Below are 17187 nucleotides of genomic sequence, written 5' to 3' on the forward strand. Positions count from 1 at the left end.
GAATATATTCCAGATGTTTCGTCAGTTGTTGGTGGCGGTGGCAGCCGTGATGGTGGTGGCCGGGTGGGCTGCAGCAGAGCCTTGTCATTCCTGTGGCCATTCCAACAAGCAGCACCAGAGATTCGGTGTGCCGGGAGGACTCTCGCAGGCGGGGGTGAGTACTTTTTTCTTTCCAAAAGTGCTCACTGATTTTTTGAGGCCTAAGAGTTTGTTAAGGGCATGGTCGAGTTCTAAGTCGATCTAAGAATGCTCTTCAATGATACAAGAGGCCAAATGCCCAATAACTTTGGGCCAATAACTAAGTGCAGTCTATCAGTGGAATAAGATTACCAGACCGTGTGGATAACGGGTGATCAGTCAAAAAGAAATATTCCCTAAGACCCTGGCGCGTCTTTGTCGGCTTGCAGGACTCATTTCATTCACTGAAAAAAGGCCGTGTAGATTTGCATCTCGAATGATTCATCTCCTATGTACACTTTCCCGAAAGACACGAATGGCGCTCTTTGTACAACACTACAATCTGACTGCACGATATTTTGAGTTTGTGCGTAATGGTTAAATATGGCATGTTAAATATTTTCAGAGGTTTGCACACAGCCAAAGCCAGAGCCAGCACAGCAGCTCCAGTCACTCCCAGAGTCACGCTCATTCCCAGAGCCAAGCCCACGCTCATAGCCAATCCCATGCCCAGAGCCAAGCCCACGCCCAGAGCCAAGCCAACGCCCAAGCTCACGCCCAAAGTCAGGCTCACGCCCAGAGTCACGCCCAGAGTCACGCCCAGAGTCATGCCCAGAGTCACGCCCAGAGTCACGCCCAGAGTCAGGCGTTCAGCCAGGGTAGCAGCAACGTAGGCAGTTCCGGAGGCCAAGGCGGGAGACACAATGTGGGCCACCCAACTGGGTGTCCCGGGTGTGGCTGCGGGGGCTGCGAGGGTTCCTGTGGGTGGTGCGGCGGCAACTACGGCCGCAGGAAGAGGAGCATCGATGCCCTGGTGCAGAGCGTTGACGTGCAGAACTTGTTTGATGCCGTGAGTACACCACATGCTTTGTTACTGAAACATTCTGCATATATCCACATCTTTTAGCCTTATATGCAACACCTTTCACTGTCTTGTGCGAGCATCAGGACAGGTATTCATATAAGACCATTGCTGCATTGCTCAACTTCCAGACACATCAACGAAGGCCCAGAAGGGCAAGGTGTGGTAGTGTGTATGCCGCACAATCCTTTCAGCAGCTTTAGATCAGTGAAAAAAACAAAAAAAAACACGATCTGTTCTTCTCTTTCGTAGATCTCATCAGAGGACAAGGACCAGTGTGGGCTGCGTCTGGTGTGCGAGCTGGCACAAGAAGACCCGCGAAACTTGGCTGCGGACGAGGTGCTGATCCTTCTGCCCTACAGGTGAGGCCTCGCTGGTGGCGCGTCGGAACAACGAAACCTTCCTTGCTCTCTTAATACCAGAGTCCTATTCATGAGTGTGCATGATTCTAAAACACCTACGATTCTTCTGCAGAGGCGCTGGAGAAAGCGATGGTACTGCTTATGGCCAGTACGACCAGGCAGCGTGGCACGGGCAGGAAGGTCACCAGTGCGCCGAGCACTACCCGCAGTGCGCCTTCACGGCCAGCCAGATCATGGACGAGTACCGCAAGAAGGTCGCTGCCTCAACCAGCGAGGATTGATGAATTATCTCAGTTGTTATTCCTCAGAATTGCCATGAATTGCTCGACAAGCTCTTGTGATAATAACATTTTAGTGAAACAAAATTCTACCTCTAACAATAAAGTTTCATTCTCAACTTTCCAGTAAATAAATACATTGTGATGAATCTTACTTTTTCATTCAATCCTCTTCTCTATATACAGTGGTACATACCGAGAATGTACGCATGTTAGGAAACAAAATCTTAGCGAACAGTAAGCGGTGTTGCTTCAATGTTCCGGCAATCAGTTCACGACAGTAATTCAGTGATGCCAAGACTCTTAGAAGCCTCTCTCAGTTCCGGCAAGTGTTTCACTTAGCTCAGTGATTGTCGACTTGGGTGCGTGGTGCACCGCGGGGTGCATGGATTTTTCCAAGGGACATGGAAATAATGGGGTACATGGCGGGGTGCATGACACGGCCAGTGTGTATAAGAGTGCACAATACGAAAATATGTTTTAGGAAGAAAATTGCGTGTCATGTAAAAAATTGATTTCAAGTGAGATTAAAGTATTGCAAATTTATGTATCATATTAGTATAATACTCTCAGACGTAACTCGCCTCACGGGTTTGAAGTGTGGCATTTCGTTTTGTTATACATTTAGCATCTATATAACAATTATTTAGGACCAAGTAGCTGATCCCTATGTTTAAGATAGAGATCAAAATTTTTTTTTTTCATTTACATACAAGCACGTTGTCTTAAAACTAGAGAAAATACACGAAATATTCGCGTCATTCTTTTGTAATTAATTGTCCCAGGAGCGTGGGGTACATGAATTTCTCAAAAGCTGCCGGAATTGTGCATGGTTGAAGAACACTGACGTAGCTAACGCACGCCCCTCTCCACCCCACCCCACACTGCTTCATCATTACTCAACGAAGTTTTAAGAAATTTTACACATCGTACTATACATTTTAGCACTGTCTAAAACCAACTGCTTGCTCATTATCTTTTCGAGTATGAATTTGAGAGAGAGAGAGAGAGAGAGAGAGAGAGAGAGAGAGAGAGAGAGAGAGAGAGAGAGAGAGAGAGAGAGAGAGAGAGAGAGAGAGAGAGAGAGAGAGAGAGAAACAATGATAAATTCATTGCCAATAGAGGGACAAGTATGGATAAGGATGAGGAGGAGAGAGAGAGAGAGAGAGAGAGAGAGAGAGAGAGAGAGAGAGAGAGAGAGAGAGAGAGAGAGAGAGAGAGAGAGATGGAGAAGCAGTGATTGGATGGAAGCGGGTCCGTACGTCACAGGTAAGACAACAAAGGGAATCCCGCGAATAAGGGAGAGGGAGCAGCGGAGCGTCGTATTGACATGCAAAACAAAAGGATCGAAGAGGGCAAGAGTCGTACATAAGCGTGTCGTAAAAGAATAATAATAATGCCAAATGACAGAGGAAAATGAAGAAGTAGAATTGATGATTATAGATAGGGACTAAATTAAATATCTGTACATAAAAAAAAAGAAAAAAAAAATATATGGCTATACCATTAAACAAATTATTCTTGATCCATGTATTCAAAGGCTTCAGTATCGTATAACTCTACACGTTACTCACAAACTTACAGGAAATCAAACGAAATATATGAAACGCAGAAATGGTTACGTCTTTTTTCTTTTGATTTTGCAATGCACAAAAATTGAATTGACAAACTGGTTGACTGACTGAGTGATCGATCGGTTTTTAAGGCACTACAGAAAGAAAACCTTCATGAAAACAATCCATCCCTAATACATTGATATTACGTGCTTTATCTTTTCTTTCACTCGTTCGTTCATTCTTTCTTTCTTTCCCAGTCAGTATTTTGTTCTTTCTGCATCTCATTGCTTCCTCCTCCACCCATCTTTACTCTCTTCGTCTTTCGCTCCTCTCTTCCTGGTCTTTCTTTCGCTCTTTCTTTTTTTTGCCTTATCATTATTTTGTTCTTTCTGTATCTCATTCCTTCCTCCTCCAGTCGTCTTTACTTTCTCCTGTCTGTGTCTCTCCCTCCTTCCTTCCCGGTCAGTGCCGAGCAAACATTCATCAGGATCACTGGGTCAAGATCAAAGGCTAATTGTCTGACACGTTGAATTCTTAAGAATTTATAGTGTTCATTTGCCTTTCTCTTTCTTTTTCTATTTTCTTCCGTCTTTATTTTATTTATCTTAATTTCCCTTTCTCTTTTGTTGCTTCTCATTCTTCATATTTTTGAAAATATGTGTGTTCATTTGTCTTTCTCTTTCTTTTTTCAATTTTCTCTGTCTTTGTTTCATTTATCTTCATTTCCCTTTCTTTATGTTGTATGTCACTCATCATATTTTTCCTCGTTGCTTTTCTCCTCTTTACTTTAATGACTTGCATTTTTTTCTCTCTAATTTCGTTATTATTTTCTTTGTCTCTTCTTTTCTTTCTTCCCTACTCATTTTCTTTTTTTTCCTTATTATTTCTAATTACCAAATTTTTTGTTTTCTTTTTCATCACTTTTTTCTTCTTTTTAGTTATTAATCTTTTCTTTTGTCATTCCGCTTTTCTCTTTCCATTTGTTTTTCTTTTTTTCCTTTGCTTTCTATATTTCCCCCTCCTTGCTTTACTTATATTTATTGGCCTATGCATATTTTTCACACTTCATTTTTATTTCAATTTCTTCACGCAATACATTTATTCAGGACATTCATATAATCACACACTCCCATCAACACGTTATAATGCAACTTTATACGAGTGGTACCAAGGCACAGAGGTTCAAGGGGTTGTACAAAATGATAACACAGTCTACCCGTCTGTCAAGTTCGTATCTTTAACTAGAATTACTGATAAGCACTGCCGTGAATTAGGGCCAGGAACAGAGAAAGAGAGAGAGAGAGAGAAAAGCCCATTCTCCACCTTGTTTATTTCTCTCCTGGCAATGAGGAACACGGTGATCTCAAGAGCGATGTGGGATCTCTTAGTTACGATTGGTTGATTGATTGGGGAAAAAAAAAAAAAAAATGTGACGGCGCCGCGTTTTATTAATCATGAAAGAGCAGGAATGCTAGGAAAGGAATGCATACTAATGTCGAGGAGCGTGCCGAGAAGTGCTCTTAATACGTGGCAATTACAAAGGGGAGAGAGATAAAAACAAGGGGAAAAAGAAAAAAATCTTTACAACTTGTCATACCAGAGAGAGAGAGAGAGAGAGAGAGAGAGAGAGAGAGAGAGAATTGGAGGTGAGTCAGCAGCAATCTTGGTATTCCAGTGTGTTGTATGCACCTGACTACGTCGCTGCACCATCATCACTATCATTATCCTTATCACAGACTGTTTATTTATTTGCTTATTTTTTTTATAGCCGCCACCACCAGGCACCATCACCAAACACCAGACACAACCAACCATCACCAAGCAACCATTACCATCACCACCTTCAGACACTACGCATCATCACCAGACACCATCACCAGCCACCAGACACTATGGACAGCGACCACTGTCATACACTAACCACTATTACCAGACATCATCACGTGTCACTCTCTCCGCCACCAACACCAACCACAATCCTTAAATAAAACAAGGCCATTCTTTTTCTTAATTTAATTTAAGGAAATCTGACATACCATCGTGTTTTTTTTTTTCAACGTAAGGAGGAAGAAAACCTGTTATCTTTCTGGTGTATAAATATGAAGAATACTAGTTATCTTTATGTTGTATTGACAAAGAAAACTGGTATTTTTTGTAATAACTTAAGAAAAGCTAGCTTCAAAATTGAATAACCTAGAAGAATACGAACACTCAGGAGAAAACTTACTTTTTCACTTTTTCAAATCACTGAATCTCTAAAAAAAATAAAATAAAATAAAATACCGCTGTTTATTTACATAGCGATGGATACATGTGCCTTTTCTTTCACTTACAGCTAGATTAACCACGAACGGTAAAACCTGATCGGTTATCAAACAATGAAGTGAACCAACTCCGGATCACCAATATAATTCCTTAGGCAGCATGAACACCTCAGTTATTGAGAAAAGAACTGTAAGCTAACTGCAATCGTCAGTTTAGTTCCGGGTCGTCAGTATAACGCCCCGACCAGACGACAGCAGCAGCTCAGTAGTAATCAGAAGTAACTTATCATTCAGCCTGCGATAAGTTGTCAAGGTTATGAAGCACCAAGGCTGCGATAATGAGAAGCACTTTGAAACGCTTTGCACTCTTATAACGACTATTTTCAGACACCACACAGATGATAGTCAGATTCTAAGAAGTGTTTTTCCAGATGCAGAAATCTCAGCCACTAGAATCTTGAAAACACCCCTTTGAAAACCTCAGTGCCTTACATAAGAAAACTGAAAAGTAGTCGAGAGCATTCTGATAGATGTGTTCCCAGATGCAGAATCCTTAGCCACTAGAATCATGAAAACACTCTTGAAAATCACAGTAACTTACATGAGAGCCGTTAGAGGTATGGGAGATAAGACGCCGTAACATAGAATCACGAAAACATCTTTGAAAATTATAGTAACTTACATGAAAGCCGTTAAAGGTATTGAAGAAAAGACGCCGGAACCCTTGAGAATACAGTCCCTGGCTCGCTAAAGATTCCTTCTCAAAAAATCCTTCGTAAGTCTTCCCGAGAACCCCCGAGGTCGGCACGTCTCTCTACGCTGCCCACCCTGTCGATACCGGGAACTTCTCTCTTACATTGGGGTCACAGGAACACAGGCAAATATTGGACTACCGCTGTCCTTGGCTCGGGGTTTTGTCCCTTCGGTATATAAGATGGACGGCCGCAGCACCACCACCGCACTGTACACTCCACCACACCTTGTCCGCTGCCTTCATTGTCTTTCCACATTCAGGTGAGAATCACGTTAAAATCAGTAAAGGAAAATGTAATGAATATCTTTTTTATATTTAAATATCTTGGGTATTTTGTTAGAATCAACGAAAGAAAATGTTCTGAGTATATTCTTAGAATTAGTGGCTAAAAAGATGTCACTAGTATATTTTGTAGAATGTTAAGAAAAATGTCGAGTATTTTGTCGGAAGCAGTAAAAGAAATATAGATGGAATATCCTATCAGAAGCAATGAAGAGAGAGAGAGATTCATGTTATCACAATCAGTAAAGGAAAACGCCATGAATATTTTGTGATAATCAGGAAAGAAAACTAAAACTAAATGCCCAACAAATGAACGATCACCGGCACTGCGTGCACCTACCAGGGTATTAAAAACATGATGGAGATTTCAAGACGCTTTTTCCTCGTAATTTTGGATATTCTTTTGAACGATTCTCTTTTGGGATTGTTACCTTCAGGGGGTATCTTTTTTTTTTCTCTCTCTCTCTCTCCTTGTTGTCATTTTTGTTGTCCCTTGTCGTATCATCTGTTACATAGAAAAGCAACTAAGTGATATTAAAAAAAAATGTAATTCACAGCTTTACAAGACCGACTATGAGGGTGAGTGCTTTGCTGGTGGGGGCGTGGGCGTGTCTCCTGGTCGGGGACTCCTTGGTGGACGCCTCCCCTTGCTGCGGGTTGGTTGCTGCCGCGGCCGTTGGGGGTCTTGCCTTCGCTGGGGTACGTGTGATGTTCTTTTCATTTACAGATCTATTCTTAGTGTTTCCTTGTGCCACTATTCCATATAGAAAAAAAAAGGTATTTAAATTTATTTCATGTTGATGTTTCTGATCAATATGCTTTCAATCTCTCCTCAGTCAGCTATATAATATAAAACGATGCTGGAAACTGGAATTAACGATAATGTGCCTCTAGAAAAACCTTTTCGGTGTACAGCGTGACAAATGGACATGATCACGTCAAAGCTCTTCAACGACATGTCCTTATCGACTTCTCGATCCCCTGTGCGTATAACGAAACGGCGTTGAAACTGGAATTCTCACTCATACCCTATATAAACTCACACCTCTATCCCTTATAAATTCCTATTGTCTTCTCGCCCCTCTATACAGTATGGGAAAAAAAAATTTATATATATATATATATATATATATATATATATATATATATATATATATATATATATATATATATATATATATATATATATATATATATATATATATATATATATATATATATATATATATATATATATATATATATATATATATATATTCGTCAACATTCCTCACATAGTTTCCTTAGGCATTAGAAGAAAAATTCTATTTTTTTTTACTGCCCGGAGCTTAGGGCGTCTGATAACCTCGTGATAAGCTGATAGCAGTGAACTTTCTAGTTTTTTTTTTTTTTTTTTTTTTTATCAAGCTTAATTAAATGATATGGTGGAGGTTTGGAGTATAATTTCAAAACTCTTCTAACAGCAAAACCAGTGACCGAGTAGTTCAGACTCTTTAGTATCTTAAGCTCTATTTTGACCGAGTAAAATCGCCCATGAGCTGAACGAGTCATTAGCACTGGGAAGACTGATTCCTGCCGGGAATAAGACTCGTTTATATATAGCATACGGATTAATTTCTTTCTCTGTTCTTTGAAATCTGAGCTTCCTGGCCTATTTTCTTCATTATTTTCCTTCGTTTGCCTCATTAGATTGCTCAGCGGAATCGAAAATTATGAAGCGCGTACGTATAAACACACACGGACACTTAAGATACGAGTACGGTGGTTAGAAACTGAGGAGTCTTTATTCTTTCGTTCGTTATCTCCAAAACAGTGCTCTTGTTCCGGTGACGATAAATCAATCGGACAGTCAACCAGTGAATGTTTGGGTGTCTGGATGCCTGTTCATCTGCGTCTGTCTGTCTGTCCCTCCCTCCATTCCTCCCGCCTAAACAATTCTTGACTCAACAAACGACAGAATGTTTACCCAATGATATTTCAGTTTCCCAGAGTGTAGGATTTTCTTTTTGGTCTGTTTGTTCTTCCTTCCTTCGAAATATCCTAGTTAAAATACCACTACCACCATCACTGTCACCGCTAACTACTACTACTATTATCACAACTACGCTATAATGATCATGATAATGATAATGGTATTCTTAGGGCGTAGCGGTAGGCAAGCACCACCACCACCACCACCGTCGTCACCGATGTTCTACCTGTGGCTGTGGTGGCTGTGGTGGCAACTGTGGCTGGTGCGGTGGAAACTACGGCAGGAGGCGACGCAGAAGCATTGCCAGCTTCATCGAGAACGCCGAGGTTCAGGACGTGTACGCCAAGGTGAGGATGACGAATAAGGCAATGATATTAAAAGGGGACAATGCCCTCGCGTCTCTGGGGAGGTATGGGTTATGCCACTCAGATGAGTCTAAAGTTGTTTCTTCTACAGATTGCGTCCGAGGACAAGGACCAGTGCGGGCTGCGTCTGGTGTGCGAGTTGGCGCAGCAAGACCCGCGAGATCTGGCCGATGATGAGGTTCAGATCCTCCTGCCTTACAAGTAAGGCCTCGGGAAACGTTCCTTTTGTCTCTCCGTTTTAATGCCTCTCTTCCAGCCAAGGGCATGCGTGACGCTGAAAACTCGTCATTCTCCCGCAGGGGTGCTGGGCAGAGCGATGGCACCGTGTACGGCCAGTACGACGAGGCTGCGTGGCACGGCCAGGAGGGTCACCAGTGTGCCGAGGACTACCCGCTGTGTGCCTTCACCGCCCGCCAGATCATGGACGAGTACAGGAAGTACGTCATTAACAACGAAACCTTCACGGGGCATCAGTGACCGCGTCACTCAGATAAAATCCTGATTGATGAAATGAATTCTCAAGCCCAGTTCAAGGTCATTCCTCAAAACTGCTTTGCTATTTTGTTGAGTTAGCTATTCTAAAAAGTAATAATTTAGCTAAACTGCACACACGAAACATCCATAACCAAGTGTAAATTACACTAAAATATATTCATTCACGAGCATCTTTACTTTTGTGTGTCCTGAAACCTTCACCCGCTCCTGCCATTCCCCACACACGAGTTGAGGCGCCGCCTTACGTCACACCTTTACGCCGCCTGACTCAGCACTCCTCACTGGCAATGGTTCGACGCATCCTCGTCTCCCGGGGAATTTCCGGATATTCTGAGTGGATCCTGGCAGCCAATGTTGCATTAGATTGAAGATTTGCATTTCTGCGCTCCCCGCCGCACATCTTTCTTTCCAAGCCTTCACTGACCTGCATCTCAACTACAGTAATGCGACGGAAGCAGAGAGAAAGAGCAAAAATTGTATGTGATTTATGGTTAACCTATGTAATATTTGTTTCCAACGAATTTTCGATCCAACAATGAAAGTAACATCCCTTGCACCGCCTTGGGATGTTAACAGATTGAGACGAGAAGGTTCAGGAGGCAAGAAAGTAAATAAGAATTATGCGAGCAAGAAAACATTCTACTGCATTCATTTACCCCCAAAGAGTGAAGAGGCAAGGGTAAAATAACGAATAGTAAAAATATTTCAATTTGCAAACTTAATTATGTAAAGTATAACAAGACAAATGATATTATTTCCTATTTTTCAAGACTACAACAACAAAGCAAGATTTCTCTCCTGACCTTAAGAGCAGCCTACGAGGAAGTGAAGGGGGAGCAACCCAATGATTAAGTTTGGTTGTTAAGTTAGGTCAATTTCTCTACTAATCTTAAGAATTACCTATATGGCGACAAGGGAGACAAGCAAAAACTCAGGAGGTACGAAATAAATATCCTTTCTAGACCATCCTTATGTGTCCCTGTTTTTCTCCTTCCTACTGGCAAATTCACTCGTGCATCGTTCCAACAACCAAGTTCGCATGTAGGATAAAACATCACGCCGCAGGATGTGGACAGAGTACACAGCGCGTGGGTCCAAGGAGGGAGTCAAGCGTCGGGAGAGAGGAGGGAGAGGGGAGGCTATAGGAAAAAAAAGGGGGTAAGAGAGTGGAGGAGTGAGGAAGGGAGTGAGAGAAAGCGAAGATGGAGGAGTGGAGGGAATGAAGGGTTAAGGAATAGTGGGGATGAGGTTATTAGAGGATGAGAGTGAGGAAGCGAAAATGAATAAACAAAAGAGAGGGAGGGAGAGGTGTGCGAGAGTGAGGTAATAAGGGAATGAGAGCGTTGGGAATAAAAAAAATAGAAAAGGAACGAGGTGGTGAGGGAGAAAAGGAGGGAATTAGGGTATGAGAGAGAGAAAGGAAGTGAGGGAGGAATGAAAACAGGGGTGAGGGAGAGGTGAGGAAGTGTGGGCATTAGCAAGAGAGGGAGAGAAGGAGGCAGAATGAATGAGAATAAGAAATTGGTAGGACGAGAGAGAGAGAGAGAGAGAGAGAGAGAGAGAGAGAGAGAGAGAGAGAGAGAGAGAGAGAGAGAGAGAGAGAGAGAGAGAAAGAGAGAAAGAGAGAACAGGAAGAGACGGGATGAAGGAGAGAGTGGATGGGAGAATAAGAGAAAAAAGGATGAGGGAGAAAGAAAGAGAAAAAAAGAAAGAGACGGGATGAAGGAGAATGGATGAGAAAGTAAGAGAGAGAAAAGATATAGATAAAAATAGAGAAAAGGAAGAAACGGAACGATGAAGTGAGGGAGGGAGTGAGGACACGAGGGGGCACCAAGGGGCAAGTAACACCCAACACAGGTTAAGCTCCACTGTTGGCTTTCACTGTTTACATGCACTTAAGGTTTTTTTTCTACCCGTCTGGAACTCCCTAGAATTTATTTTTGTTGTATTTTTCATAAGCCTACCAGCTGCTTCCTCTTGCACATCATGTTATTCATCGTAAACGTATAAAGTTATTGATGTTTATTTTTGTTATTATTTCTTGCGTACTAAACTTCGTGGAAAATCCCTTTACACTCTGGAGCGTCAATACTTACTTGCATATTTATAAACTAACTTTTCTTTTGAATTGCCACTATTATTCAGATTTTTTAGTTTCCTGATTCATGCTCTGTCAAAATGGGTGAATTTTCTAACAGACGAGCATGCAAGGAAATTCGGAAATTTATGCTTAAGAGAGAGAGAGAGAGAGAGAGAGAGAGAGAGAGACATATCCTTCCCTAACCAGTCCCCGGGAGCCATTACTGTCCTTTCCACCCCCGTCTCTTGTCGCACCTGCCACCGCTGAAGAGAGGAATCACCTTGAGGTAAGCCACCGCGCTCCTCCCACACACAAGGCAGGACATATATACTCGCCCGCACAAAGTCCTCGCCCTCAAAGGACACTGTGACGCGGAGCGAGGTAAGGGTCATCCGAAGCAGCCAACTTGTTTCCTGCTGCCGCGAACGTGGTGTGTGTGTGTGTGTGTGTGTGTGTGTGTGTGTGTGTGTGTGTGTGTGTGTGTGTGACGAGTGAAAAAGAGTAAAGCGTCACAACAACACGGTCATAAGGCGCCGTTCATAACTGCAGAAAACATGGAATCGCATCATTCTTTCCTCTTCCTCCCCGCCAGGATATGAGGCTAGGCGTGGTATCAGCGGTAGGCGTGTGGGCGGTGGTGGTGGTGCTGATGCTCGGCGTAGGCGTGGTGCAGCCGCCCACCACCGAGGCAGCCGCGGCGCCACATGGTTGCTGTCGCCGCGGTCGCTTCGCTGCTGCGGCTTTGGGCTTCATTGGGGTGAGCAATGAGGCGCGAAACGCATGTTATGTTTGCAGATGTTAAAAATACAGGCATAGCATCCGCGCTAATAAAATCTTGAAATAAACGCAAATTATTTATTTATTTAATTTTTTTTTTCTCTCTCTCTCTTTCCCTCTCCCAAGGGATATTTAGCAGGACGCCATCACGGCTACCATCACGGTGGGTGCGGCGGATGCGGTTCAGGATGTGGCGGGTGCGGCGGGGGATGTGGGTGGTGCGGCGGCGGCTACTACGGCAGGCGGCGGCGGAGTTTGGACGAGGTGATGGAAAGGGAGGTCATTGAAGACATGTTTATGAAGGTAAGGTTTTGAGTCCTCTGCTTTGGTTGGTAATGGAATGATGGTAGTTTTTGTTGCTCCCAGTTTTCACGATCTTTGTAGAAATTTTGGCGAGGCTAAACTCAGTAACATTTATCATATTGTTGCTTCATAAATCTCTAACAGATCATTACTAAGTGTAGCTCCTAGTTATCACGGGCGAATTGGTTTAAGTATTAATCTGTCGTAATAATTATCAATCCTTGTTCCTCCGCACTTAAAAAGGACAAACTAACTCCATACGGAGCCGATATACGGTAATAACTACCCTGTGGCTACAAACAATCTCTCAACATAACAAGCCACTTTTTAGATCCTATACGAGCGCTTATTTGACGCAGCCATTCATTTCGTTATGGGGGCAAAGACGGCCTTATTGGAATACACAGCGTCCAACCAATCGAAGCAACAACCATAGCAACTTGTCTCCTCTCCGCAGTTCGCCTCACGGGACAAGGACCAGTGCGGGCTGCGGCTGGTGTGCGAGTTGGCGCAGAAGGATCCCAACTACCTGACAGGAGACGAGACCCTCATTCTTCTGCCGTACAGGTGAGCTTATGAGGGAGGCGCTGACGAGGTGCTGGGCACTTCACGCGGTTTTAGTTTCTTTGATGGACGTCCACTTCTTGAAGAGAGAGAGAGAGAGAGAGAGAGAGAGAGAGAGAGAGAGAGAGAGAGAGAGAGAGAGAGAGAGAGAGAGAGAGAGAGAGAGAGAGAGAGAGAGAGAGAGAGAGAGAGAGAGAGAGAGAGAGAGAGAGAGAGATTACGAAAAATTATTTTGTCCTTAACAGTAATTTTTTTTTGTTACCGCTGAATGACCACCAGAATCCTATAAAGTACTAATCAGACTCGCTGTTGAATTATTTGGAAAAAATAAATAAAATTACTTATAGATGAATAAACAAATAAAATAAATAAAAAGTACATCGCTACTTGGTCTTTCTCGTTGATGAAGACTGCATTCGTGCAATTTCGCGCATTTAAGGATGAAAATCAAATGAAAACGTGCTCATGTCTTTTACCGGATCTTTCTTCTCAGTAACGCTGCCGCCACATACAATAATCATACCGATGTTCAGACTCCCAACTTCAACATGAATATACCTCAAAATTTCATTATAACGGGGGACTATCTTTTGCACAGGGGGCGAGACGAGAGTGATAACAACAGTTACTACGGGCGGTACGACAAGGCGGTGTGGCACGGGCAACACGGCAACCCCTGCAAGGAGCTGTTCCCTAAGTGCCCGTACTCGGCACCGCAGATCATGGGTTACACCGCCACCAACGCCACGGACACCACCACCTGACCGCCTGCACATCCAGCGAGTCCCATGAACTGAGCCTACAGTAAATGTTAATCTGAATATTATGTTATCACTGAAATAAAGACAGAATTCAAATTAAATGTGATTTTTCCTGAAATTTAGAACTTGAACAACATAAACAATAACCACAAAATCAACAACGATAAAATGAATGCCAACATAAACAACCACAACATGAACAACAATAAACAACAAACACAATGAACAACAGTAAAAATAAACAGCATGAAGAACATTAAGAACAATAACAACTTTCGCCTCAAGATTCTCGGGTAATTGTTACGGGTCTATAATAGTGCTGCTCAACTTAAGACACTCGCTTGGTAGTCTGCAAATCGTGTACAAGGGGATCGAGGTCGTGGAGCAGTAGCAGCGCCAGCAGTAGCAGTGGCGGCGGCAATGATGGTGGTAATAATAACAGCGGTAGTAGTAAAAACAATACAGGTGCAAAAGTAAATGCTGTGCTTTAGTAGTTAATAGGGCAGTAGCAATAGGAGTAATACTGGTGGCAGCGGCGGCAGCGGTAGTGGTGGTAATAGTAGCGGTACTAGGAAAAACAGTTTAAGTGCAAGAATAGATGCATTGTTTTGGTAATGGATAAGGCAGTAACCATGCTAGTAATAGTGGCAGCGGCACCATAAGTAATTCCTGTGTCAGTAATCAGGATAGGGCAAGAAATAAATGGTTCAAGCTTAATAAAGCGAGATTTAAATAAATTGCTTCTTAAATAGATTGGTAGATAAATGGTAGATAAATAGAACAGACTTAGTAAACAGATTGCTAGTGCCGAGTCGTTAGGGAACTTTAAAGGAAGATTAGACAAAATTATGGATGAAGATGATAGGTGGACATAAGTAGGTCAGTTCATACAGAGTCTGGCACGCGTAGGCCTGACGACTTCTTGCGACTTCCCTTTGTTCTGTTATGTAACAACATTAACAACTTGAGAAACAACAACAACAACAACAACAACAAAAACAACAACGTGAACATCATCATCGTCATCATCGACATCATCATCATCATCATCAGCAGCAGCAGCAGCAGCATCTACAATAACAACATAAGAGCAACCAGAACATGAACAACATCACATGGAAGAGAGAGAGAGAGAGAGAGAGAGAGAGAGAGAGAGAGAGAGAGAGAGAGAGAGAGAGAGAGAGAGAGAGAGAGAGAGAGAGAGAGAGAGAGAGAGAGAGAGAGAGAGAGAGAGAGAGAGAGAGAGAGAGAGACTGATAACACTGATATGTGTTGCCATGTGCATGCTGGTCAAAGATAAGATTAACAAGGAAAAATATGAGGCAGCGCTGGGTGCAGACAACCGAGAACAAGGATAACACTGAACTGATTCTGGCTGTAGCAATTCATGTCGTCATGGAAAAAAAACTGCCACATATGAAAGCCATTTGAAAACACGGCAGTAATGTAGGTATATCAGGTTAATTTTTTAATGTGTAAATCCGTCTGAGCAAGGACGCAAAAAATAAAGTGAAAAAAAAGCGTGTTTGACAGGGAGAGGCTAACTGAATTTGATATTCCCAAAACATTGATTAATTACTTTTTTTTTTATCAAGATAATTTGCAGTAGTTCAACGTGTCTTCGAAGTCCTAAAGAGGAAAAACAAACAGGCAGAGAGTTCATGGTTTACTAGTGAATGGGTAGGAAAAAGAGAACATACTACCATAGTTAATTCTTGCATTAATGATAAGGTAGACAGAGTGAACGGCAGAATGATAAGGTAGACAGAGTGAACGGCAGAAGTCCAGTGTCAAAGGTCATAATTATAGCACCATGAGGAAGATAAAAGGGATTAGAATGAGTAAAATGTCTTGGAAGATCTGTACGATGTGGAGTGTGTGTTTTTCTTCCTTAATTCTTTGACGGCTGTCAGTTTCCCTAAAACTTCATGAAATGGCGTCGTGCAGGTTTAGAGAACAGTTTTGCAAGGCATTGACAACCAAAGGAGAGATCGAGTAGTTCACACCTTTTAGTGCCTGCTGGATAATATTTTGCTCATTACATTACCTACTATTAACAGACTCTAGCAGAAAAAAAAAAGGGTTTTAAGGAGTGTTGTCATGTTTTTAGCTATAGTTGCAGCATGAAAGGGAAAATACTCATGGAGACAATTGCGTGGCCCTTGAAAATAATCTGGAGAGAACAAAAGATTTTTAATTAAACTTTTAACACACTCGTGGAAAATACTGAAGGTGTTAAGAAGCCTTTTCATATTGTTGGACATAATTACATCATTAATGGCAAACATATTCATGAGGACACAATTAATTATCTTCTAGGCCTTTGAAAACAGTGTTAAGAGAACGAAGGACACAATGAGGGCTTTCAAGGCGAATTTTCTTGTTTCTAGTTATACCTGCAGCATACATGGGAGAAAAGTACTCATGAGGACACAACTCATCATCTGCGAGACCTTTGAAAATAGTGTGAGAACAAAGGGTTTCTAAATACGCGCCCCAGTGAAGAAGGCTGGAAAATTTACTCCTCCATTAATTCTCGGCGGGATACGCACCACCCGTCCAGGAAGGAGTGAGTACCTGGTCAAGTGCGTAGCCTTTTGTGGGTGGTGCGGGCAAATATTGATATTTGCTCTGTTACGAAGGTCTCAGCAGCGTGACCTTGAAGCGCCCGCGAATGCGAAGCCTCCTAGTAAAGAAACTCGTGGTACTGACGGTGTATTGCTGCTGCTGCTGCTACTGCTGTTGTTGTTGCTGTTGATGTTAATTGTTATTATTGCCACCATCATCGTTATTTTGTCATCATCATCACCCAATTATCACATTACTGCCCTCTTTGCTTCATCGTATCTAATGGTCATAATTTTCCCTTTCTTCAAGCACGCATCGTATATTTAGTATATTCAGTCAATACGTCACATACCTGAGTGTCCCAAACTCTCGAAAAAGAATGGAGAGAATGGGTTTCAGAACCCCACCCACATATATTTTCCGATTAAAAGAAATGTGCTACACCGCTACACCCAGTCATCACATACTAAGGACACAGGAAAATGAGGAGACAGCACAAGGGAAAGAAAGAAGACTGCATAAGGAAAAGAAAAGACCCCACAAGGAAATGAAGGAAAACCGCATAAGGAAATGAAAGAAAACCGCACAAGAAATGAAAGAAAACCGCACAAGCAAAGAAAGAAAAACCGCACAAGGAAATGAAAGAAAAAACCGCACAAGAAAAGAAAGAAAACAGCACAAGGAACAGAAAAAAAGACCGCACAATGAAAAACAGAAGGCTGCACAAGGAAAGATCACACACCAGATGTTATTCATGAAAAAAAAAA

General features: G+C 42.4%; 3 protein-coding genes and 1 long non-coding RNA gene across 5 annotated transcripts in view; 3 read left to right on the forward strand and 1 right to left on the reverse strand.

Moving 5' to 3' along the window:
• Window positions 1–1828, forward strand: part of LOC135099979 (protein no-on-transient A-like) — a 2205-nt gene extending 377 nt beyond the window's left edge. Inside the window, exons 2-5 of the mRNA XM_064002777.1 lie at window positions 14–154; window positions 584–1027; window positions 1292–1401; window positions 1514–1828. Coding sequence (XP_063858847.1) covers window positions 14–154; window positions 584–1027; window positions 1292–1401; window positions 1514–1682 — 864 coding nt within the window. The 3' untranslated portion in view covers window positions 1683–1828. The remainder of the gene's footprint in view (window positions 1–13; window positions 155–583; window positions 1028–1291; window positions 1402–1513) is intronic.
• The window catches only part of LOC135099987 (uncharacterized), a 23537-nt gene extending 17181 nt beyond the window's left edge, over window positions 1–6356 (reverse strand). Inside the window, exon 1 of one of the 2 annotated variants that reach the window (XR_010268471.1) lies at window positions 6182–6356. This is a non-coding gene — a long non-coding RNA (uncharacterized LOC135099987). Of the gene's footprint in view, window positions 1–1500; window positions 1642–6181 lie in introns of those variants that run through there. The other variant, XR_010268472.1, reaches the window with a different exon arrangement.
• On the forward strand, window positions 6356–9543 carry LOC135099981 (uncharacterized). The gene is made up of 5 exons (XM_064002780.1): window positions 6356–6513; window positions 7093–7234; window positions 8678–8854; window positions 8964–9073; window positions 9172–9543. The coding sequence occupies exons 1-5, from the start codon at window positions 6434–6436 to the stop codon at window positions 9347–9349; spliced, it is 687 nt and encodes a 228-aa protein (XP_063858850.1). The 5' UTR covers window positions 6356–6433; the 3' UTR covers window positions 9350–9543.
• A 2113-nt stretch (window positions 9544–11656) lies between these two features.
• On the forward strand, window positions 11657–13945 carry LOC135099983 (uncharacterized). Its single transcript, XM_064002785.1, has 5 exons — window positions 11657–11733; window positions 12040–12204; window positions 12351–12527; window positions 12985–13094; window positions 13690–13945. Exons 2-5 carry the CDS (start codon window positions 12043–12045, stop codon window positions 13853–13855), a joined length of 615 nt encoding a protein of 204 aa, XP_063858855.1. The 5' UTR covers window positions 11657–11733; window positions 12040–12042; the 3' UTR covers window positions 13856–13945.
• Window positions 13946–17187: the final 3242 nt, after the last annotated feature.

Source organism: Scylla paramamosain, chromosome 4 (genome assembly GCF_035594125.1).
Source record: "Scylla paramamosain isolate STU-SP2022 chromosome 4, ASM3559412v1, whole genome shotgun sequence".
Taxonomy (NCBI): Eukaryota; Metazoa; Arthropoda; class Malacostraca; order Decapoda; family Portunidae; genus Scylla; species Scylla paramamosain.

What these genes read in the sequence shown, in the direction of transcription:
- LOC135099983 (XM_064002785.1), top strand. Translation starts at nt 12,043, where the DNA reads ATGAGGCTAGGCGTGGTATCAGCGGTAGGCGTGTGGGCGGTGGTGGTG. An exon ending in CGGCTTTGGGCTTCATTGGG is followed by an intron (nt 12,205 to 12,350) that starts GTGAGCAATGAG and finishes CCCTCTCCCAAG; the next exon opens with GGATATTTAGCAGGACGCCA. An exon ending in TTGAAGACATGTTTATGAAG is followed by an intron (nt 12,528 to 12,984) that starts GTAAGGTTTTGA and finishes TCCTCTCCGCAG; the next exon opens with TTCGCCTCACGGGACAAGGA.
- LOC135099981 (XM_064002780.1), top strand. Translation starts at nt 6,434, where the DNA reads ATGGACGGCCGCAGCACCACCACCGCACTGTACACTCCACCACACCTT. An exon ending in CATTGTCTTTCCACATTCAG is followed by an intron (nt 6,514 to 7,092) that starts GTGAGAATCACG and finishes TGTAATTCACAG; the next exon opens with CTTTACAAGACCGACTATGA. An exon ending in TTCAGGACGTGTACGCCAAG is followed by an intron (nt 8,855 to 8,963) that starts GTGAGGATGACG and finishes TTTCTTCTACAG; the next exon opens with ATTGCGTCCGAGGACAAGGA.